Genomic DNA, 23,532 nt, shown 5'->3' on the forward strand with positions numbered 1-23,532 from the left:
GTTGCATTACAACTGCCTTCCAGCTGTGTAAATACATTGGTTGCCTGCACATATGTTATATAGGATGAGTGATCGTTATTAGTATTGTTGTTGCTATTGTTTTTAATCAATGTGAAAACCTAAGATATCTGTTTATTCAAGGGAAAAACAATGCATGTGGCCCCTATGGCAAAACATGAGAGTATGCGAAATTAACACCATGTGCTAGTGCAGAGGCATGCGATCAAACAACAATTTCTTTTTTATTTTAGAATTTTGTTTGATAATGTTTCTTTTCAACAACGGTGAAGAGAATCAAGGACATTTTTCTATGGAGTCACACCCGGTTAGGGGTGTCAAGCCCTAAATCAAATCGGTCATAAAATGATTGGACAAACCCAAACCAAACCAAATTGATTCATTAATGGGCCGACTTTGGGTTGGGTATTATGAAATCGGTCAAGAACGGACCGCACTGTGTTGATTGAAGCAGACTAAACCTGGGCCAAAATCAAAACTGGGCATTCTCTTATCGGGTTGGCTTTGGTTTGGCCCAGTTCAACCCAATCAAAACTTGGGCGAACCAACCATTTGACACCCATATAAAATACTAGAAATCCATTAACCGTTTGTGAAAGAACCTCAATGCCTCTTTTTAAAAAAAAAGAAGGTAAATGTGATTCCGAATTTCCGATTTGGTTGGTAAGGGTGTCAATTTAGAATCGGATCTGAAAATCGCTCATTAAAACTGAATTGAAGCAAACACAAAGATATCGATTCGATTTTGATTTTGGAAAGTGAAATTTTACTAGGTTCGATTTATAGTTTAGATTAAAACCCGTTGATTTGAAACCAACCGAACCAAGTGAAGTGTAACCCATATAAACCGAATACAAATCATACGATATCGATTCGATTTTGATTTTGGAAAGTAAAATTTCATTAGGTTCGATTTAGAGTTTAGATTAAAACCCGTTGATTTGAAGCCAACCGAACCAAGTGAAATGTAACTCATATAAACCGAATACAAATCATACTAAACTCTACAATCGTGTCTTTGTTGAATCGTGTGAAATTACTTACTATGTGTGTTTTGTTGTTGAGTTGTATAAAAATGGTTGAAAAGTATCAGATTAGGAATTGTGGGGTTGTTTCTTCTTAAGGTTGTAACTTCCTTTAGAATTTTATTTGTTTCAACAAGGTGTTCAACTAAAACCGAATAGTTGAGACTGTAAACAAATCAAATAAAGCGAATACAAAATTCGAATAGAACCGAATGCAACCAAAACCAGATTAGTTCGATTTCAATTTGAGGTTGTGGGAATTATTTGATTTCAGTTTTGATTAGTATATATTGTATCTTGAACCAAATTGAAACCGAGACGAAAAACCGAAACTTAATTGATTGGTATGTTTACTTGTTGCATATATAGTTGGATTCTAATCGACCCGACCCGGCCCGACCCTCTGAAACTCACATTGGTCACACACTCACACCATGGATGCACGACGAACCCAAGGAAATAATGGTCAGGGTATAAAGTAAAGCATGACAGTACGAACAGTAGAAGGGTAATTTGGTAATTATGCATAGCGAGTACAAAATCTCCAACGTCTCGACAAAAACGGAGAGGATATTTTTGTAATTTTTAGAAACTCGGAGGGCATCGAGAGAAGACGTGTTTATTTAAATGGCAGGATCGCAGAAAACACCAGCAACACAAAGCCATCCAGACCAGAAGGGCGTCTCGGACCTGTGGTTTTCCATACGGCGAAAGGCTTTCGGTTTCCTCTATCGCGTTTTCCTCACTTAACAGATTCCTCTGCTGCTCGATCCGCCACCGTAGGTCTTCGACTTCGAATTCCAAAACCCTAATTCTATTCATGTTTTTGCTATCTTTGGATCATTCGATATCTCGTCGAGATCATCATTTGTATGAAAGAGAAAAAGAAATTTGCCTTTTTTTTTCCCTTTCCCCCAATATAATTTTTTTTTGTTTGTCGATTTTGTAGACTGGCTAACTTGTTCATATTGTTGCTGTGCATGTTTATTACTTTTGATTTCTATGTTTGTGTCCGCGTTCTTCAATTAGGTATTGAAATGACGTTTTCAGTCCATGGATCTTGATTCGAGGTGATTTTTTATTTTTATTTTTTATCATCATCTGCGATCTATTATAGTTATGCCGTTATCGCCAGAGGTTCCTGCCTGGGGCTTTTCCTTTGATTAGATTGGCGCTAATTGAATTTTTTTTGTTTGGGTTTTGTTGTAACCGTGTATAAAACATATTGGGATTTTTTTTTTTATCGATTAAATTTGGACCCCTAGGGTTTCATTGGTGATTTGCTAAGAAAGCGTTTAGTTTTGTCTTGTTATTGATAGTGTTGCGAACTAGAGCTAAATGTAGAGTATTAGATTGGAGGATTGTGCGCGTGGAAAATCTATAGTATGTCAACTGTACTCTCAGATTAGTGTTTTTTGCCCGAGGCGTTGCTTGCTGAAGTTTTTCTATGCATGTGATTCGTAGTTTTTACATTTTGTGATCCTCTTGATAGAGCGCCAGTCATATATTTGTATTACACAAAAAAATTATATCTGGTTTTAATTCATCCCTTTTTTCCTTCAGGAGAACCATGAGTGACGATGGAGAGAAGACATGTCCTCTCTGCGCTGAAGAGATGGACTTGACAGATCAGCAGTTGAAGCCTTGCAAATGTGGTTATGAGGTCTGAAACGCAATTTCTTGTTCATTTTATTGAAGCATTTTCTTTCGTTTACTGCCTGCAATTTCTAAATTTTATTGTTCAACGACCTTTTGTAATGATGAGCAGTTAAAAATTTATGGTGGTTTTACACTTCGACTCGTTTTTTTTGGGCCTTCTGCTCTTGCTTTCATCATTTACCCATTTTATCTTCTCTATAAACCATTTTTTCCCAGATATGTGTATGGTGTTGGCATCACATAATGGACATGGCTGAGAAGGATGATACAGAAGGGCGGTGCCCGGCATGCCGCACACCCTATGACAAAGAAAAAATTGTAGGAATGGCGGCCAACTGTGAAAGGTTAGTATGCTCTCTAATAATTTTTGTCTTGATCTGCCTCCTATTTTAGTGGGATTGGGGGAGAAGGAGCTGGAATTCTCACAGTACATTATTTTCTGGCCAGGTTGGTCGCTGAAATCAATTCGGACAGGAAACTGAAGTCACAGAAAGCAAAACCAAAAACTTCTGAAGGAAGGAAGCACCTTAGCAGTGTTAGAGTAATTCAGCGGAACCTGGTGTACATAATTGGGATACCTTCTAATTTAGCAGATGAAGATGTGGGTAACTTCTTCATGTTTGATCCTCTATTCTATGTTTTGTATTTGACTGAGTGAATAGGCAGGACCTTGTGCATGTGCATTTTTATCTTTTATATTATTTTTATTGCGTCTGAGATGGTTTCCATGGTCCTGAGCAGCTTCTTCAGCGCAAGGAGTATTTTGGGCAATATGGCAAGGTTCTAAAGGTGTCTATTTCTCGGACAGCAGGGGGTGTTATTCAGCATTCTGCGAACAACACTTGTAGTGTGTAAGTTCAGTTGTTGTCATTTTATTAATTTAAACTCATTTCTGGTGGCCTAATTCTCATTGCTTTAACGTTTTTCTTTTCTAGCTTTATTAACAATTCCTAAGAATTGTAATGTAATTGTTGTGATTTTCCCGTCAACAATATTGAGTCTTTGATCGTTTAAGTTGTTTAATCATGCTCACCAATTTCTTTTCTTGTTGCTGATTTCAACGGACAAATTTTACTTTTTCAACCATTCAATCAGAGTTTAATTATTCAAAACTTTTTATTACCAAGTTTCTCTTTTCCATTTTTCATAGGATTGGATATGGGTTGGGCTTATGCTTTAGATTTATTCAGAAAATTTTATTACCGAGTTCTGCCTTTCCAGTTGTCATAGGATTGGATATGGGTTAGCTAGCTTATCTGTCTGTATATATGTGTCTTGTGTTTAGAATTGTCTCAGTTCCATTTTATTACTTTTGACTCAGATATATTACTTACTCAAAAGAGGAGGAAGCAGTTAGATGTATTCAATCAGTACATGGTTTTGTCTTGGAAGGTAGACCATTGAGGTAAGCACATTTTTCTTTTGATGGTCACAGCATTGAACCATGGGGTATCATATTAACTGTTTGAGTTTGTTCCTGCAGAGCATGCTTTGGAACCACAAAATACTGTCATGCATGGTTGAGAAATGTGGTATGAATGATTTGTTTATTTAGTGAAGCTTGTGGTTGTTCTACCAATATTTCCCTTTGTAGAAGCTGCTAAGGAGCTTGCTTTATTCACTAAGAACACTGATCTATTTGTGCAGCCTTGCACCAATCCAGATTGTTTATATTTGCATGACATTGGTACACAAGAAGATAGTTTTACAAAGGATGAAATAATTTCAGCCTATACAAGGTATATTCTTCTGACTACATTCAAGTGCTTTGTTTCTCCTCCTACATTATTGGTATACCGATTGTGCATGCAAATGCTTTTGCCGTCTTGCATATCATTGGTTACATTTTTTTTGTTATTATCACCTCCTCTTATTGCATTTAGGTATAATTAGTTTACTCCCTTGCATCTTCACAAGTATTTAGATTCGTGAATCCAGCTTGCTTCCAGAAAGATTTGGCTAAATATCTTTATTGTCATGGTTTCTATGGGGTATGTGGAAAAACATAATGATTAATTGCACTCCTGCTCAGTGTAGGGGGTGATGTAGTCCTAGGTTTGAATAGTCAAAGTCGGAGCCAATTAATCAAGATCTGAGCTGAAGAGTAATTCGGTTAGGTTAAAATAGGTGATTTTGGTCAAATTAGGGTTAGGGTTTAATCATTAATGGACAGGGTTAGGGTTAGTTGATGTAGGGGAGTCTTCCAGTGAAGGTCTTGTTAAGGTTTAATTGGTCTAGGAATTTTAACTAGAATCGGCAGCAAGGGAATGTGGTTAGGGTTTGGGTTTTGCAAAGAGGGAGATTTGAGATTTCTAGGGTTTGGAGTGGTCAGAAAGGGACCAGGTTTGGATCGAGTTCTCTATGGGGGCTGAGGAGAATTCTATCCAAATTTAAGGTGGTTTCTATGGCTGGAATGGGCTGTGGGGAGGTTTTAGGGTTTTGGAGAAAATAAGAAACAAAGGGGGGAATATGGTTTGGGCTGTTATAGGATTAGAAGAATGGATGGGGTTTGGTTGATTAAAAACTCACTGTTGTTGAAGAATTTCTTGGACATAAGCTAACTTGAATGATAATCCTTGAAGAAAAACCAGAACTTGAACAGTGTTGGGTAACAAGAGAGGTAGGAGCATAGTTATCAAGGCGGCAATGCGTCAAAGAGGGTCTAAATTCAAGGTTACACCAACAAAGTGGCAAGGCGCCCGCCAAGGTGACGCCTTGATAACTATGGATTGGATCAAACACCAATCCCACCAGGCTTGATCAAACACAAGACAAAATCTTCAGCAATGAGGAGAAAGTTGCTGAACAGCAAACTTGATTGAGTTTTCAAAATAATGAGAGGTTAAAAGACCCCCCACAATTCACTTTATATATAGGGCTTAAAGCCTCCTTCCTATTCAGCCTAGTAGTGTAACTGTGTAAGAACCCCTAGCCGACTCACTATGAACCATGGGGAGGAGTGGATGACTTGAAAACAAAGTCATGTGACTTTAAGTGATCACATGACCACTAAACCAAAATAAAATAAAAATCTAATAATTTCACTTAAAAATTAACCACCGGTTCAAACCAGTTTTGACCGGTTCAATTTAAAACACTAAAACATGAAAATACACTTAAAAATTAACCACCGGTTCAAACCAGTTTTGACCGGTTCAATTTAAAACACTAAAACATGAAAATAAACTATGTATAGAAGCTAAAACATCTAATCCCGTGTGCAACCCTATTACCCATACTTTAGGTCAATAAAAGTGACCTATTACATTGAAAACCCGTAGGATCAAAGGCCCACCATGTATAGAACCCAACCCTAGACTTATTTCTAATAAACCAAGCTTATTTCGGTGATTGATTAAATTTATAATCACGGTACGTACGATGCAATAAATTTATCTGCCGAAGAAATACATGCTAGACTACCCGGGCCAACATGTATAGAACCCAACCCTAGACTTTTTTCTAATAAACCAAGCTTATTTCTAGAATATTTGAAACCCTATGGCCCTTGGCCATGATATACAGAGAATTGAGCAAAAGCATGAAGCAATAACTTCCCTACCTTCTACCAAACTTTCCTTACCTAGACGAATCTGGGTGGAGAGCTACTTGCATCAGCACTTGAAAGAGTTCACATTGGAGTTTGTCTGTGAAATAAGGGCTTAGCTTAAAAGCTATAATAGGATTTTTCCCTTCCCTTTGCTTAGGTGGGAGGGGGAGGGGGAATTCTTGTTTATATTGCTGTAGTCACTCTCATTTGGATCATTACCAGACATGTTCTTCTTCTCTTTGGTCATCTGAAACATTTCTAATTTCCTTTCTATTGTTCTGCATGCCTGTTTTGCCATACTTTCAAAATTCGGTCGATGGGGATTATTTGTTTTTCCCCACAATGGTTGTGATGCCCCCATCTGAGTTTCAAATTATGTTCTTGATGCATTTTTTCTCGTACTGTGCATGCTGCTTGAAAGTTTCATATGTTCAAGTTGTAGCTTTGTGTACAATTAATTGACTTGCATAGTGGTTTTAAAGGAGTAGAGTTCAACAAATTACGGGTGCCACATATAATTTGCAAAGGCGTTCAGGGAATGTGTTACCTCCTCCAGCTGATGACTACTGTAATAGCAGTGCCACTTCTTCGGCCAAACCTATCATCAAAAGTGCCCCCAGTGTAAGAGATTTTGGTGCTAGGTTTTTCTTTTTTTTTGAGAAATGTTTCCCTATGAGCCATTTCTGACTGGAAGCTGAATAGAACGGGTTGATTTTCTAGTTTATATATTTTAAGTGCAAACTGGTCACGGTGCTTATTGTATTGTCTTGATTCTGATCGTAGCTTGTTTGTTTTTGCTGCTCAGAATCCTGTGAGCCAGGTCAAAGGTTCCCCTCCTAATGGTAGTTCTGGAAGATCTATAGCTCTTCCCGCAGCCGCATCATGGTATGCCATTTATTTTTTTTAGCTTCTTCCATTGTTCTATGAGCTACTACTGCTAAAGATATGTGCTATACTTATCAGGGGTACGCGGGTTACAAATGGTCGGCCTCCAGTGCCAAGCGTGGTGTCTTCCAATGGGCCTGCAAGACAAAAGCCTGATGCATTTAATGGTTTATCAGTGCTTCCTCCAGTGGTTACAAACACAATTCAGACTTCTATATTGCACAATGATGTAGGAAAGAAATCAATGGTTATGGAAGAAGGTCATTCAACACTTCCTATTGGTAGATCAGAAGCACTGGACATATCTGAGCAATATGTTCTCAGAGATAGTTGTATACCTGTATCGGATAAACTTGTATATGTCCAAGAGACAGCTCCATCTACTTACAGCGACCGCTTGTCTCCGTCAGCATCCAAGGATAAAGATAGGGGGGATGCTGTGCCACCAAATGAGCAAAACTCTGTAGACCTTGACAGACGGTCTTGTAATTCTACTCCAGCTAAGGATGGGAATAGTGCTATAAGTGCAAACATCCAGAATATATGCTCGGGGTTGTTCTCTATGAACATTGAAAGCAAACCTGGTATTGAGATCTCTGACCCCATAAGATCTAATGGTTCAGTTTCAGAGCATACTGAATTCAGGTTGTCTGGAAATCAAGGTTTAGAACCTCATTCTGATCAATTCAGAGAACCTTTAACAATGCAGCCCTCGAGGATAGCTGCCACAACGTTAGATAGTTGGTCTGGTTCGGGTGAACAACCTGATTGGAGATTGGAATCACGGGCACAATTTTTGCCAGATGTAGGCAGTAAAGTTGAAGAGGATATAATAGCTTTGGGTAGTCAAAGACTAAATGTTTTAGAAGGTGTCAGTTGTCCATCATATCTGCCTTCTTCACATAATCCACCCAAGATCACAAATCATTATAGCGGATCTTCTTGGCAACAGAGTGAAACATCTAGTAATAGGAATCTTGGTAATGCAGATGATACAAGAACTGTAAATACAAGAGTTGATGAATCCTATATTCCATTTAAGTCTGGTGGTTCAGTATTATCAAATGGATGTAATGTGAACAAATTTGGCAGCTCCATTGAAAATGTGATGTTTGAACATTCAAATGCGTTCTCAAATGTAGAGAAAGGGAGCTTTTCGGGAAGAAACAATAATGATGTTGGAAAGAATGCAGCTTTGGATATGGGAGAGAGCAGCATTATCTCAAATATCTTTTCAGTGGACTTTGATCCTTGGGATGACTCATTGACCTCACCACATAATTTAGCTGAATTGTTGAATGAACCTGATAAACAACAGGGTTCTCTTAAAATGTCAAGTTCATGGAAAGCACAAAACAGCAATCAATCAAGATTCTCATTTGCTAGACAGGATGATTTTGCAAATGAAGGAGCTGACTTGGAGCCTTCTTTCAATACATTTGGGTATATGACAAAGAATTATACTGAACCCCAGGGTTCACTGGAAAACAGAGATCATTTCTTTGACAAACTTCGCAATGGTTTTTCGTCTGACGTTTTTGAGGAATCTGATTATCATCCCAGCAACCATTCACCTGTCTCTTCTAATAAGCTTTCTGGTGAGTGTGATTCAGCTTTGATATTTATTGTTTCCTTTGTTAATAACTCTCACTCTCTGAGTGGCGTTGATCTGTTATTTTGTTCTTATCTTATGCTTCGTCTTTATATGAATTTGTACTTGTGGTTACTTTCATTTCTCATCTTGGAGTTGGGCCTCTCTTTCTCTCCCCCCTCTTTTTCAGTAAGTTTTCCGTGCGTGTAATGACATCTTTTTTCTTTTTAATTCGGAAGAAAATTTTTCTGGTCGGTGGAGCAGAGATGGGACATTGTGGTCTGGAGCAACAGACTACCATGGTCTGTCAGACAAGAGAATCCCTCCCCATTTTTAAGAAAAGATTTGTTTCTTTAGTTAGTTTTTTTTTGAGTGACTAACCAAGTGCCAACCTTAGACATTAGTATCTAGTATTTATCTTTAGATAAACCATCTTATTACATTTCATGCTTCTCTTTGGATGGTCTTTTCTGATAGCTGAATAAACTTATTTGGTAGATAATGGTTAGGATGCATATCCATATTGTTGAACCTAGTGTAACTTTAGGGCTTCAGAAAGGTTGGCTATGACACTTGTTTGTGTACTTTGTTTTCATTGCAGTGTATGAAGAATTTTACTTATTCATGCGCTTCCACTTCCCAAAATACCTTCTTGTGGATTTTTCATTGAATGGATTATCATTCCTCACACTCTTAGTTTTTTGTTGTGTGTTCAATTAGGAGAACTAATGACCCCAACTTCCGCCCCTGCATGGGGTATAATTATGTTTAGGGAAAATTACACTGCCACCCCCGAGGTTTGCCCTAAATACAGTGCAACCCCCTGTGTTTTCAAAATATACACTCCGATCCCCTGAGTTTAGGGTACTTGTTACACTCAGCAACACTCCGTTAGAGTATTACCATTAGTTGCTGATGTGTTGGCCATTGATACCTTAAAATGACAAATATACCCTTGATGGGGTGAGTTTTGCCCGTAGGGCAGCCCAAACTTCACACCCCCTTCCCCTGCTACTCGAATCAGGGTTTAGGGTTCTAGCGATCTGCCTCAGGCCATCATCAAATCCATCACCGACGACCTGCCTCAAGTTCTTGTTGTGGCAATCTGCTGAGGCCATCACCGATGACCTGCCTCAGTCCTCTCTCTCTGCTCCTCTTCCTCTTCTTTCTTTTTCTCTCTACTCTTGAACGACTTCTATTCTCTTCTCGTCTTACTTTCTCGGATTTTCATATAGAACCCAGCAGGATTCAGGAGCAGCTCCAGGTTTGTATAATTTTTTGCTCGCTTCTTCGATTAGTTGTTTCCGATCTTCATTTGAGGATTTTTTGTTCCCCTCTTTTTTATATTCTCCTGGTTAGCTAGGACTTCTTTCGAACTTTCTTTTTCTTTGGTTTCATTCCTTGTTATCCCCTCGGCATTCGGTCTGGAGTTTCAATTTGGGTTTGGTTATAGCGGAGGGATATGGGTTATGGGATGATGGTTTTGGGTTTTGTGAATTTCATGCAAAGAGGGGTTTGGCAAGAGGAGGGTAATGGGTTGTGGGTTTTGTCAAATTCGATGTTCATTGTTGTTTTTTGCATTGTGTATTTCTTCTGTGTGGAGATTGGAATTGTTTCTGAAGTAAGTAAGATTGGTGGGTTTCCCATTTCGTGAAAAAGAATATTGGGTGGTGTTTGAAATTAAAATTTTCTGACCCAGCTGGGATTTGGGTCCCCCCCAAGTCGCAACGTTTCTCCTTTTTCGTATACTCTCCCTTGTGATTCAAGACTATTTGGGTTTCCTTCCTTTTTTTCTGGTAAAACAGAACTGAAGCAAAAATAAAGGGGTTAAACGTGCAAGAGGGTGGCTTTCTGCAGGGAGAAATGGCCACGAATTTCCCTTTCATATGGGGTTACTGGAAGAGGGCAGAGGATGGTAGACACAATAGTAGGTTGGTCAGAGGTTGCAGCGGTGGTGGGGCGGTGGTTGAAGAAGAAGAAGAACGAAGAGGAAGCAATAGTGGTCTCATTATCTTAGAAAATAAAAAATTAGAATATGGTTAATTGAAGGGCAACATTGTCATTTAAATTTTATACTTGACACCGTCCACTCAGGGGGTGCAACTGTATAATTTAAAAACACAAGGGGTCGCTCTGTATTTAGGACAAACCTCAGGGGGTGGCAGTGTAATTTTCCCTTTATGTTTATTATGTAGCGCTACTAATTACCTGATTTTACTCAGTTGAGATGATGTATAAGTGTTGTATAACTTCTTATCTAGTGAATTGTCAATGTGGGAACCCATGGATTTGAGACTGAGTCTTTCAACAACCATAGACTTAATTACCTTTAGTTCTCTTTCTCAAGGAGTATTAATTGTCATTATGAACATCTGCTTCTAGCATTCTGATGGTCTGACCTTTAAAATGGAATAGTCCATCGGCTGGTTAATCATTAGGGGTTCATGTTTTCTAATTGGTATTGGGTGTCAAAATGTGTTTTGAAAATTTTTTTGTGTGCATGTCATTGGCCGAGTCCATTGGTGTATAAATTTTGGGTTCATGTTTTCTCATTGGTATTGGGTGTCAAAATGTGTTTTGTAATTTCTCTTTGTGTGCATGTCATTGGCTGAGTCTCTTGGTGTGTTAATTTGGTTTCAACATTGATCACAGTGTTTCTGCATGTTGGGCCACCTTTGGTTTAGGTGAAATGTAGTAGTTTCTCCATGGGAATTGGTACTATGTTTGCAGACCAGGGAAGCTTGGGTTTTTATCTATCTGGTCAGTTACTTTGGTGAACTAAGATTTCTCCATGGGAATTGGTACTATGTTTGCAGACCAGGGAAGCTTGGGTTTTTATCTATCTGGTCAGTTACTTTGGTGAACTAAGATTTGATTTCATACGGGTATTGGAGATTTAACTAGGACACCTCTTGGATATCATCGTTATATGAGCTGGGTAGTTAAACCAAAACGTTGATGCTTTTTGATGGGTGGAATACCAGGAAGTTCAAATGGGTAAACAAACACATGGAGTGAGTGGAAAGAAATATATATGAAACATACTTGGTAGTTTTAGGTAGAGTAATTGGTGAAGTAGCTAACAATAATGTGAGATTTTGGCAAGACTTGTTTAAGCTTGTATTATATGGCTGCAGATGAGTTCCCAAGTTTACTAATTTCTCATGTATGATGACACAAGGTTGGTGTGCAATCACTTGTTCAGATAAAACCTTTGTGAACTTGAATGGGAAATTTGAGAGGCTTTACAATCAAGAAACCAATTTTACATAAGAATATTAAACACTTTGGCCAGGATGAGCGGGATGTAGAAGAGTTAAAGCTTACTTGGAGAATTCTCACGCCTTAAAAAAGATGTATTTGGGACTAAATACAAGAGAAGATTCTGGTAATGTAATAGATGGTTTGTTAGAAGGAAGAAAACTTGGCCAACCCCGCATTTATCCCTTCAGAAGTTCTAGCAATCATATGTTCCATGATCGACATCATCATCATCATTATCACTCTTTCTACTGCCCCAACTATTACTGGATCCGCAACACTATATAAAAGCAAAATCTTTGAAGTAAAACCATTTCCAACCACATTCCTACCATGTCTACTTAATGTAGTCCTACTCCTAGATAGACAAGGGTCTACTTGGAGCCAACTAGATCAGGCCCTTCTGAACAGCTAGCCGAATAGGGTAGAATTGAAGAAATTGGGTCAGCTTCAGGGTTAGGGTTAGGGTATGGACAAGTGTGATAGATGATAAAGCTAGGCAGGTCTAGGGGAGTATAATGAGCTAGGTTAAGTTAGGTTTGAATGAGATTTTAAATTCCAGGAAATTAGGGTTTCGGGTTTTGGGGAAAAAGAAGATAATGGAATTAGGGTTTAGAGTAGGAATTTGGACTAGGGCTTCTGGCCGAGTGTTAGGAACAGTAGAAGGGTAGTTAGGCTGTGTTTAGAGTGAATTCTGATGGCTGGAAGTGATGGATCTGTAATTAGGGTTTTGGGGGAATTAATGGAGGATGAGAGAATTAGGGTTTGAACGATGGTTTAGGGCAGACACTAAAGTCGAGTGGAAGGGTTATTGTGAGGATGTTATGTCTGACATTTGAGTGGATTTGAATGATAGAATAGTGCTGGACAGGTTATAGATGGAGCTAGGGTTTAGGGGATCGAATGTAGGAAGGTATGCTTAGGTCTGAGGATTAGAAGGAGGGTAGTTGCAGAAAACTGTAAATAACTTATTGGATTTGCAGGTTCTTTAATGCCAACTTGAAGAAGAGCTAGAGCAGGTCCTCCCGATCTACAAGATGCAAGGATTCGATCGGAGTTCTCCAATCCCTTCCACCTTGATATGACTCACAAGGTCTCCTTGATATTACCCACAAGGTGTACTCATATGGAGCTAAACAGCAGCAGCAATGGCAGCAGCAAACGGAGTCTATTTTTTTAGTCTGAATAATGTGGGGGAGCCTTTCCACGGTTTTATTAATATAATAGGCCTAAGGGCCTGATTCCTAAAACTATTACAAGTCCTCCTCCTTCAGAAATTGTGGAGGGGTCTGACTTTAAACACTTTAAACAATTAAACACCTGAACTTAAAAAGATTCCTTAGTAACCAATAGGATATAAGACCCTATAAGCCAATAGGATCATTTCACTTAAATTGGACCAAGTATGAACCGGTTCAATTTAAGTTTACAATGGAACTAAAAAAAAACTAAGTATAGAAAGCAGAAAATAAACTAAGGCTAAAATGACTAAGGCTCCTTGCTAAGGCCCTATGATTAGGATGGCTTCTTCAGCTTGTGGAGGCTTGGATTTACATCACTACTTTAGGTATTTGGATGTGTTTATATCATAATCCTAATGCAATACCAGGTTACAAAATCCTTAAATATGGGTTGCTGTGGGCCACCAAAGTAATAAAAATCTCAAATAAAAGTTTCAATGGCAATTTTATAAATATCAAGAATAGTTCGGGACACTTTTGGAAGAAATAAAGGACCTTGGGACATAGGGGGGTAAGTACATTGAAAGAAAAGGGCTCTCCTGGAATTTCATAATAATTTTTGGTAAAATAAAAACCACTTTTGAAAAGGGGTAAACCTGTAATTTCAGAACACTTGAAAACTTTTCCGGAATATAAAATAGACCTCGGACCAAAAATGAAATTCTGATTAGCGGTGAAGGGCTATTCTAAAAAGTCCTTGGACTGTTGTTGTTTATAATATCAGAAAGACAGAAAGTATACATACAACAGTTTACTGAAAGATGCATGATGAGTGTACTTTCTGGTAAAATAAATTTCAAATTGCAGATTACGATAGAACAACAAATACAAGCCAGTAGACCTCTCTTCCAAAGCAACGAAATCTGTTCCAGCAATTTCTTCTCAAACCATAATCTACCTCCAGTAGAGGGAATAGCTGCAAAATAACTAGAATTCAGAGAGAAAAGAGGAAACTATAGGAAGAGGAAGGCTGGTACAGAAAAGGAGTCGTTGAAGAGAATACAAGAGAATACTCCTGGAAATGATGAAATCAGAGGAGAAGGAACAACGAAAAGAAGCAGAAAGTTGTGGTTCTGTCACCATCTTCCACATATGTACATCAGCACACCACCAATAAAACTAATCAAGTCTTCATTAACTCTGATAATTGATGGTTATATGCATCCAAATATAAAGACTTGAAAACAATCCTAACTGTGTCCTCTAATCAAAACTCTTGCCTCTTACGAATCCTATCGTTGGCTAAACAGGAATAAAATATTAATAAATATCAAATAACAAAAATAACCCCAGATAAGGAAATAAATTCCTAAAGATCCCAATTAGACAAAACCCAGATTTGGACCTGGTTTTGAAGCTGGTCCAGCAATGGATTTGCAACTGCATCAAGTCCCTCGGCCTCACATCTTTTGGAATTAGATTCAGTTTCATATTCTAAAAATTTATGGCACAATGTCATCAACGGCTTATATGAAAATAAGCTGACATAAGTAGGGATGTAAGTGGACCAGATTCGGCTCAGATAGTGCTATATCCGCATCTGCATCCGATTAGCTTTCGGACGGATTCGGATAGTGCTAAACGGATACGAACATGGATACGGATCGGATATTTTATCTGTTTACACGTTAATATAGCTTTTCGGATCGCTATAGCCTATCCGTATCTGCATCCGTTTAGCTTTCGGATGGATTCATATAGTGCTATATGGACACGGATACGGAAACGGATTTCGGCTATTCATTTATACCCCTCGACATTAGGTATAATTGTTCATGCTTTCTTATGATTAAGATGGGTATGGTTGTTCATGCCTCTGAATTAAGTGTGTAAAGCTATAAATTGCATCTAACAGAATGCTTTCAAGTATTTGAAAGGACATGATCTCTACCCCCCCCCCCCCCACTCCCTTGTTTTAAGTCAAGGTGGGACTCTTGTTGTGAGTTAAGTACTTCTTCTGAATATGTGTTTAATATAATAGCATGAGTAGAAACCATTTTGGGAGCCTATTTGCCCTAAGATAAGGTGGTGGAACTTTAAAGGAGATTCCTTGAATGCATTTATGGATAAAATGGTCAAACAAGGAAAGTGAGATTGTGAGGGAGATACTAACCCAATGTGAAACGAGATGACAACTTGTATTTAGAGGGTTGCTAAAGAGATTCTAAGGGAAACGAAAGGTATAAGTCATACCCCTCGGGAGGCTTGTGTTGGAATTTAAGACATGAAGATGAGGAAGAAGATGAGAGAAGAAGAGAGGAGGAGCAGAAGAAGAGGAAGGCAAAGAAAGAGAGGAGAGATAGTTCGGTGGAAATGAAATGAATAAAATTCATTCATGGAACCAAAACTAAGTTCAACAATGAAATGAAATAAAAAAGTACTCGTTCAACCACTGATTACAAAAGCATTGAGAGAGAGAGAGAGAGAGAGCTTTGGATTTTAAACTAAATCTGATCAACCATCCTTTAAACAGAGGAACCATCCATGCGCAGTGGTTGCAAGGGGTGTGTGAGTTGTTGGATTCGTAGGGGTGTGTGGATTTAAGATTTGTGCTCTAATTTCACAATAAATGATTGTGAACGAGGGGCAGTGGAGAGTAACTTTCGCTGGAGAGTTGCTGGGCAAGGGGAGGTCTGTTGGAAAGTTCTATCTTCTTCACCTTCTTTGGAGATGGTATGTAGCAAAGCCCTAAACCTTTTTTGAAAATCGATTGGGGAATTTTAGATTTGAGTATGTAATAAGGGTAACAATGGTATTTCGATTTTATCATTTTAGTTCAAGATATAATAAGGGTAAAACTGTCTTTTACATTTCAAAACTAACACCTATCCAACATTGGCATCCTTCATGGGTATGGACGTAATTGTTCAAACAACAGGGGTGTTCTGTACAATGGGGTTCATGGTTCGAGATCTCGGCGAGTTGGTGCATTTTAAAAAAAAAAAACTCGGTAGCTGGTTTTGGGGATTTTTGACCAAGTTTGGTCATGAAACTTTGTTTACAGCCTATTTTGGGCCATTTAAACACAATGACATTATCAGATAATCTAAAATCAAAGTCCAAGTACGGGTTTGACTTCGGACCCTAGTTTGATAGGCTACGCGTACTAATTGGCCCTATTCTATACATAATTTAGTTATAGAAAGCAATGAAAGCTTACAATTAATATAAAACAACTTCAATAAGCGTTACAAATGTAAAAGTGTAAAATACATCAATCTTAACAAATGCATCTATCATCCTTCCAAGCCATGTTTCTGAAGCCAGTAAGGCTTAGACTGCCCCACATAGGATTCCCATGTCATAGTGCTGTTGAAGAAATGGGTGTAGTCTACCACACAAGTCATATAAGTGTTGTCATCAGCTATCCCAAGGTACCCTATCCTAGGGTATGGAAGAGGCAATTGCAATGAGATTGATCCACTGCTAAAGGCTTCAGGCTATTGAACTACCATTGACATGTATGGGTATGGTTGGGTTGGGATTGTGAATGTCGTTCACAAAACCTGACCTAGTGCTGCGACTGTCGAACTCATGTGCAGAGTGTACTGACTGCGGCTGCCCAAATTGACCGTAGCCATTGTATTCGGAACCGTTGCTCTCATGGTCATACTCATAGTCATGCTGAGGCTGAGATGCATGCTACGATTGACGCTCACTAGTAGTATCTATACTCATGATTCCGAAACTTTCAAGCATGGTCTTCAAAGTCAAGTCCTCATCCTAAGCTTGTAAGGTGTGACTATTTGCGACGCGGGCGTCTTTGGTACATTCAAAATTTAAAAAAAAAAAGTAATAATAGAAAAATAATTTTGACTCCATGAAGTCATAGATCGGCCAGAGATGTGTAACATATATTCTCTGACACTTAACCACCAAGATTCGAACATATTTTTTTGGGAAAAAAAAGATTTTGGGAAAAATGATTTACCTGTTTACCTTGCAATCCTCCAAACTTCTTCAAACTTCTACAAATTTGATGTTGGATGCAGGTTCTCTGCGCAATCTGGTGAATTTGGGATGGGGTATGTGTTTTTTGCCGAGATCAGCGAGATCTCGACTGGTCTCGGTCGAGATGGAATTATGTAAAGGCCCAATCGAGTTGAACTGAGATCTTGGCGAGATGATGTAATATTTTTGTAACGCATAGTATCTCATCTCACGATCTCGCTGAATTCTTGTTCCATGATGGGGTTACATCAATGATCAACCCTAAGTCCTTATTTCTTTACGCTTTTCATGGACAATTTAACCAGAGACATTCAAGACGAGGTTCCTTGGTGTATGTTTTTTACTGAAGATATTGTTTCGGTGGAAAAGGCAAAAGCAGGGATTAACACCAAGTTGGAGGTATGGAGATCAACCTTGGAATCAAAAGGTCTTAAAATAAGTAGCACAAAGACAGAATATATGGTATGTATTTTAGCTACATTAGGACGGTTAATAAGGTGGTGAGTATTTAGGAGAGGAAAATTCCATAGAGTGATTACTTTAGATATTTGGGCTCAATAGCAAATAAAGAAGGTGACATAGAGGATGAAGTAGCTCTGAGGATTAAAATGTGATGGATGAAGTGGAAAGGTTCGTTCCTAGTGCTTGTGTGATCGATATATCCCTTTAAAATTTAAAAGGAAAATTTTATAGGGCTGTCATACGTCCAACTATGATGTATGGTGCAAATTGTTGGGCAGTGGAGACTCAAGAAGTGTAATATAGGTGAACGCAGTGTAGCAGAGATGATGTAGATCCCAGCCCCATGCATGGGCTGATATACAATCGAAGGAAGAAGCCAAGACCAGTCAGCTCAAGCCTATCCAGTCCCTAACTTTGGGATAGAATTGGACAAAATTGGACCAGCCAATTTGTCTTCATCAAGCCATTTCTCAGCATCAGCTTCTCATCAGCAGCTTGTAAGCAGCTTCTCATCAGCAAGTATCTACTACTATTTGGTTAAGCCTTCATTATAATAGAGGCCTTATTGTAAGTTTTTGGAAGAATAGAATAAATGATAAATGAAGCTTGCTTTTGCAAACCATTGTCTTGAGAAAGGCTGAGAGATCAACTGAGAGAGTTGAGGGTGAGAAGCCCACGGCTGAGACGGCCCTCTATCCCCATTACTCTTCTATCTTCTGTTCCAATTGCTGATTTGTTTCCTTAGTCTGAAGTTTATTGATTGAGATCAAGATCCTGCCTGGGGTTAGATCATTCGTGAACCTTCCATTAAATTGGTATCAGAGCTATGGGAGAACCAAGCTCCAATCGGCTGACGGATAATGCTAGTCAAGGGCAACTCATTCTAGCAGTCCAACAACTGTCCGATAAGCTTGCTGCTACGGACCGAGAGATTAAAGAGTTGAGGAAATCACAACCCAACAGCCAACAACCTACGGTGAACCGTGCCCCTAGGCTTGCTCTACAACCAGCAAGGCGTGTGAGCTACAATGATCTGCACGAAGAAGAGGAGGGTGATTCAATAATCACAGCCATTGAATCCATTCCGGAGATGTTGGTGTGTGAACCATAGCTTGATGATGATTGGGCTGTTGATGTTACCTTTGAAGGAGAAGAGTGTGAAGATATCCTGGGTGATAACAATGACATCTGTGAAGTTAATGTTGAAGTTCCAGCAATTTCTGTCGTCATGAAAGAGTCGGCCCTTGATGTTCCGAATGCTGAGGCTTACATTGAAGAATTTATAGCAAGCAAAGTTGAGGCAGTGGATGATGTGGAAGTTGAACACGTGGAATTTGTTATTCCACCAAAGTACTTTGAAGAACGAACTCCACACATTCTGGTTTACATTTGTATGTTCAAGGAGCTGCAAGAATATTTGTATGGACAGAAATTTGACATTCACCATACCAAGTTTACCCCTACCTTCTTCAAAATTTGAGGTCGAATTTTTTCTAAGAGGGGGAGAGTTGATGTAGATCCCAGCCCCATGCATGGGCTGATATACAATCGAAGGAAGAAGCCAAGACCAGTTAGCTTAAGCCTAACCAGTCCCTAACTTTGGGACAGAATTGGACAAAATTGGACCAGCCAATTTGTCTTCGTCAAGCCATTTCTCAGCAGCAGCTTGTAAGCAGCTTCTCATCTGCAAGTATCTACTACTATTTGATTAAGCCCTCACTATATATAGAGGCCTTATTGTAAGTTTTTGGAAGAATAGAGTGAATGAAAAATGAAGCTTGCTTTTGCAAACCATGGTCCTGAGAAAGGCTGAGAGATCAACTTAGAGAGTTGAGGGTGAGAAGCCCACGGCTGAGACAGCCCTCTATCCCCATTGCCCTTCTATCCCTCCATATTCTCTTCTATCTTCCTTTTCTAATTGCTGATTTGTTCCCGTAGTCTAAAGTTTATTGATTGAGATCAAGATCCTGCCTGGAGTTAGATCATTTGTGATTTAACTTTACATTAAGAGATGAGGATGTTGAGATGGATGTGTGCAAGACTAGGAAGGACAAAGTGAGGAATGACCACATTAGAGCTGATTTGAGTGTAACTCTGATTCAAGATAAGGTACGTGAGAGTCGTTTTAGGTGGTACGATCATGCCCAACGAAGGCCTAGAGATGCCCTAGTACGGAGGAGTGATTTGGTCTAGATTGAATGGTACTAAAAGAGCCAAGGGCAGGCCTAAATTAACCATATAAGAGGTGGTAAGGAAAGACATGCATAGCTTAGGCCTTGTATCATGTATGATGTCGAACATAAATGATTGGAGAGGAAGGATACATTTGGCCGATAAGGCTATGTTGTTATTGTATAAGTAGAAACCATGTGAAAATCGTTGCTTTTTTGCGTGATATGCCATAATGCCAAACCAACTGCATGTAAATATGAAGCTATAGTTAGAATCATGGAATCAATTTTCTTGGCGGTCATTTTGTGTACTATTTAGTGCGAGTGGCTGGCTGTAAGTTATTTTCAGAATGCTAGTCTGCAACGTATTAACCATCAAAGTAGAAATGTATTAATGTTTGTATTGGATGAACTATTGGCCAAACCCACTTCAATGTTATAGTCATACAATTCTCTCCAGTTTCTGTTTCTGTTAGTTTGATAATAATATGGATCTGAGTACTAACTGGTTCTTGCACATCGTTATTATTGTAATATGTTATTTTTAGGTGGGAAATTGTCTCCTTTACTGACTTATAGAGGCAGACACCATTATGCTAGTTTTTTCATGTTCAGTAATTGCATTGTCATCATATGTCAACCTATAAGCTTACACTCACTAACTTCTTTGCCACAACTGGTGTGTTGAACAGCTTTTAGAGCTCAAATTTCAGTACCACCAGGATTCACAGTTTCAAGCAGGGCTCCTCCTCCCGGTTTCTCTTCTCAAGAGAGAATGGACACATCTTTCGAAGCTACTTCTGGTATTCTATTTTTTTGCTGTATATGTATATTGTCACACTTCTAGTCATTTAGCTTTGCCATTTTAACTTTGTTTTTCTAACCTGTTGCCAGGGAATCATCTACTTCAAAGCTCTTCTTTCAGAAATCAGTATCAGGCCCCACCAACTGGAAATATTGGCAGTAGCATTGGAGATGTTGAATTTATTGATCCTGCAATATTGGCTGTTGGCAAGGGCAGGCTGCCGAATGGGATAAATAGTTCAGGCTTAGATATGAGACCAGGTTTTTCTCCACAGGTTACTCCGGAAAATGATGCAAGGTTTCAGTTGTTGATGCAGCATTCAATCTCTACTCACCAGATGCAGCATTCCATCTCTACTCACCAGATGCAGCAATCCATTTCCACTCATCAGAACGTCAGATTTGCTGACCATATTGGCGACAGGTTCTCCTGGAGTGATGCTTATAGTATTCCTACAAGGATTTTGGAACAACCACAAGCTAGTAACCTGGCCCCTTATGCACAGCTGTCTCTCCAACAGTCCAGAAATGCGCGTTTTCCAAATGGCCATTGGGATGCTTGGAATGAGGTACAGAACAGTAGTGACCTGGGTATGGCAGAGATTCTGAGAAACGAGAGACGGGGGTTCAACAAGTTTTTTCCTGGTTACGAGGATTTGAAGTTTAGGATGCCAAGTTCAGCTGATATATACAACAGAGCATTTGGGATGTGATCTATATTCGAGATGTAACTTTTCTTTAGCTGGCTTTGGTTTCCTTTATACAGAGCAGGTTTGACCATGTGCCTAACAACAATATATGCTCTGGAGTTGATTCTGGTTTGATTAAGCAGTTCTCTCTGTTAGAGGAAGCTTGGAGAAAGATTGAATGAGCTCTCCTACATCTTGGTTACAGAATGTTGATGACTTCGGGTTCTAGATTTTGGCAGCTGAGGAGCAATTTTATCTCTTAAAAATAATGTGTCCTCATGCATACCCACATGCTTTGGATCAGGACCCTGTTTAGCAAGGGATTCTACTCGGCCTAAAAGCGGAAAAGATTTGGATGAATGCAACCTCTTATTTTTTCTGTGTTCATTTGGATGGCAAAAGACACTATCTACTGTCATTGCATGGAATCTTCCTTTCAGATGATAATGAATTGATCTTGCTGGTCATTGGTCTAGTTTATCTCTTAGGGGGTGGCCTAATCTGAGGTGTAGTGCTGGTGTCTTGTCTGAACGTCAGACCAACTTGTGGGCCTATAACCCATGGCGTGTGCTCTCTGTATTGTTTGTGCTACTATATAAATGTGTGTTTTCTGATGGGCAGGTAAGCTGTAATGGGAACCTTTGCTTGATGGTGCCATGGGGTACAGGTTCACCGCCAGAGGGGATTATTATGATCACACTTGAAAGAGTGAAATTTGAGCTGTTGAAGTCGCATAACTGAAGAACAGAATCTGGAAAATTTGTTCATTTGTTCATAGTGCTTGAAAATTTGTTTGGATTATGATTCGAGAAAGAAATTGACAAAAATGTTCATACTATGTCCTTTTCTTCATTTACCTTTAAATAGAAGGGCATTCTTGAGCTTTGTATACAGTTGTATCTGTTATTAGGGCATGCTATGTAAGTTGATGTGCCCTCCATTGCCACATCAGTAACTGCTCTTAGCAGTTGAGTAGGAAATGCAACTGCAGGTAACTTCCTTGATGGGAGGAAATCACTTTGTAGGTTATAAAGAGTGTCCCTGGTTATGGGTAACGTAGTCATTGGAGAGATCATCTATTATACTGCATCCTGAGAGATCCAAAGAACCAGAAGGAGATTCTCTGTATGTTTCTGGCTTTGCAGACATCGCTGTTTGGATAGATCGGAGAGTTGTCAATCCAGTTTTGAGTTGGGAAGTTCCGCAATCCTCCTTTGGTATTATTTTCTCACAATCAAACTCTACTATTTATTGTTTCTGTTTTTGGCCTCCTGCATATGTACATGTCTTCTGCCTTTTGTGCTTTCAATGTTTAGCCAATCCTTCGACTTTACAGCTATGTAAGGATTGGAGCATAGCTCAAATGCCATTATCTTGGGTCCAGCAGCACAGGAGAGATGGGGTAAAAATACGTCTCGTATTGTGTGGTAGGATTTTCTTTTCATGTGGTGTCTGCGTGTGTGTGTGTGCCTCTTCCACCCACCATAAGGTTATTAAACTTGGAATTGGGATATCAATCGCGGGTCTAGCCGAATCTGATTCAGCAGGAATTGACTGGAATCAGGATTGAAACCCAGCATGGATGAGCACCTCTGGATTGGTCAGAATCCGGATTGGGCTTGGCCAGTCGTTTTGGATCGTCCAATTCGGATTCGGATTGTGCTAGGCGTAGCTGGTATGTGTTATAGAAAAGCTTGGATTAGCCAGGGAAGCGCTCTGTGGTCTGGTCAGGAGCTAGCCTTTGGGTTTGTCAAGGTTGTGGGTTTGGATGGTTGCCTGAACAGCTTAGAAATCACATGTTCAGCCGGTTTGTTTTCTGCTGGTGTGTAATGGTGTGCTAATCCTGTGAGGTACGTTAATTTCGGGGTTGAATTTCAAGCACCGTCCGTGACTGTTAACTCTATGGTCGGAAGGTTATTTTGGTTTTGCTCCCCAGTGGTGCTGTGATTGCCGTTACTGTGGGCTTCAAACTTTGGATGGAGCTTGTAAGGGAAGGGTTTGTACAAGTCATTGTTGAACCCCTTACCTGTTGTGAATTCAGCTCGAGTCTTGTTGGCAATGTTTTAAAAATCGGGATTTGATCGGTTGAGGCTGATCCAGTTTGGCTGATTCCTTGACGGAAACTAGGGTTAGCAAAGGCAGTGTTGGACGATGGTGAATTAAGATTGAGAAGTATTTTTATTAAAGGATGGAGAGGCATTTGTATTTTGGAGTTGATTCGCATT

The 23,532-nt window shown here is 39.3% G+C and overlaps 1 protein-coding gene across 5 annotated transcripts; it reads left to right on the forward strand.

Annotated features, from left to right (window-relative positions):
- Window positions 1-1,674: 1,674 nt before the first annotated feature.
- Window positions 1,675-22,200, forward strand: LOC122667004. 5 transcript variants are annotated; one of them, XM_043863177.1, is made up of 15 exons: window positions 1,895-1,913; window positions 2,607-2,706; window positions 2,919-3,046; window positions 3,150-3,303; window positions 3,444-3,553; window positions 4,024-4,107; window positions 4,186-4,234; window positions 4,350-4,441; window positions 6,735-6,873; window positions 7,058-7,137; window positions 7,216-7,293; window positions 7,324-8,735; window positions 14,588-14,590; window positions 20,507-20,617; window positions 20,709-22,200. In XM_043863177.1, the coding sequence occupies exons 2-15, from the start codon at window positions 2,614-2,616 to the stop codon at window positions 21,329-21,331; spliced, it is 3,156 nt and encodes a 1,051-aa protein (XP_043719112.1). In that variant the 5' UTR covers window positions 1,895-1,913; window positions 2,607-2,613; the 3' UTR covers window positions 21,332-22,200. The 5 variants fall into 5 exon arrangements, with proteins under 5 accessions (XP_043719120.1, XP_043719112.1, XP_043719087.1 ...); XM_043863185.1 differs by lacking the exon at window positions 1,895-1,913 and adding an exon at window positions 1,675-1,822 and having other exon boundaries at window positions 7,216-8,735; XM_043863152.1 differs by having other exon boundaries at window positions 7,216-8,735.
- Window positions 22,201-23,532: the final 1,332 nt, after the last annotated feature.

Source organism: Telopea speciosissima, chromosome 1 (assembly GCF_018873765.1).
Source record: "Telopea speciosissima isolate NSW1024214 ecotype Mountain lineage chromosome 1, Tspe_v1, whole genome shotgun sequence".
NCBI classification, from domain to species: domain Eukaryota; kingdom Viridiplantae; phylum Streptophyta; class Magnoliopsida; order Proteales; family Proteaceae; genus Telopea; species Telopea speciosissima.

Bases quoted from the DNA above. Each gene is read 5' to 3' on its own strand.
- LOC122667004 (XM_043863185.1), top strand. From the start codon at position 2,614: ATGAGTGACGATGGAGAGAAGACATGTCCTCTCTGCGCTGAAGAGATG. The intron at 4,108-4,185 runs GTAAGCACATTT...TTGTTCCTGCAG, and splicing joins TTGGAAGGTAGACCATTGAG to AGCATGCTTTGGAACCACAA. The intron at 4,235-4,349 runs GTATGAATGATT...CTATTTGTGCAG, and splicing joins ATGCATGGTTGAGAAATGTG to CCTTGCACCAATCCAGATTG.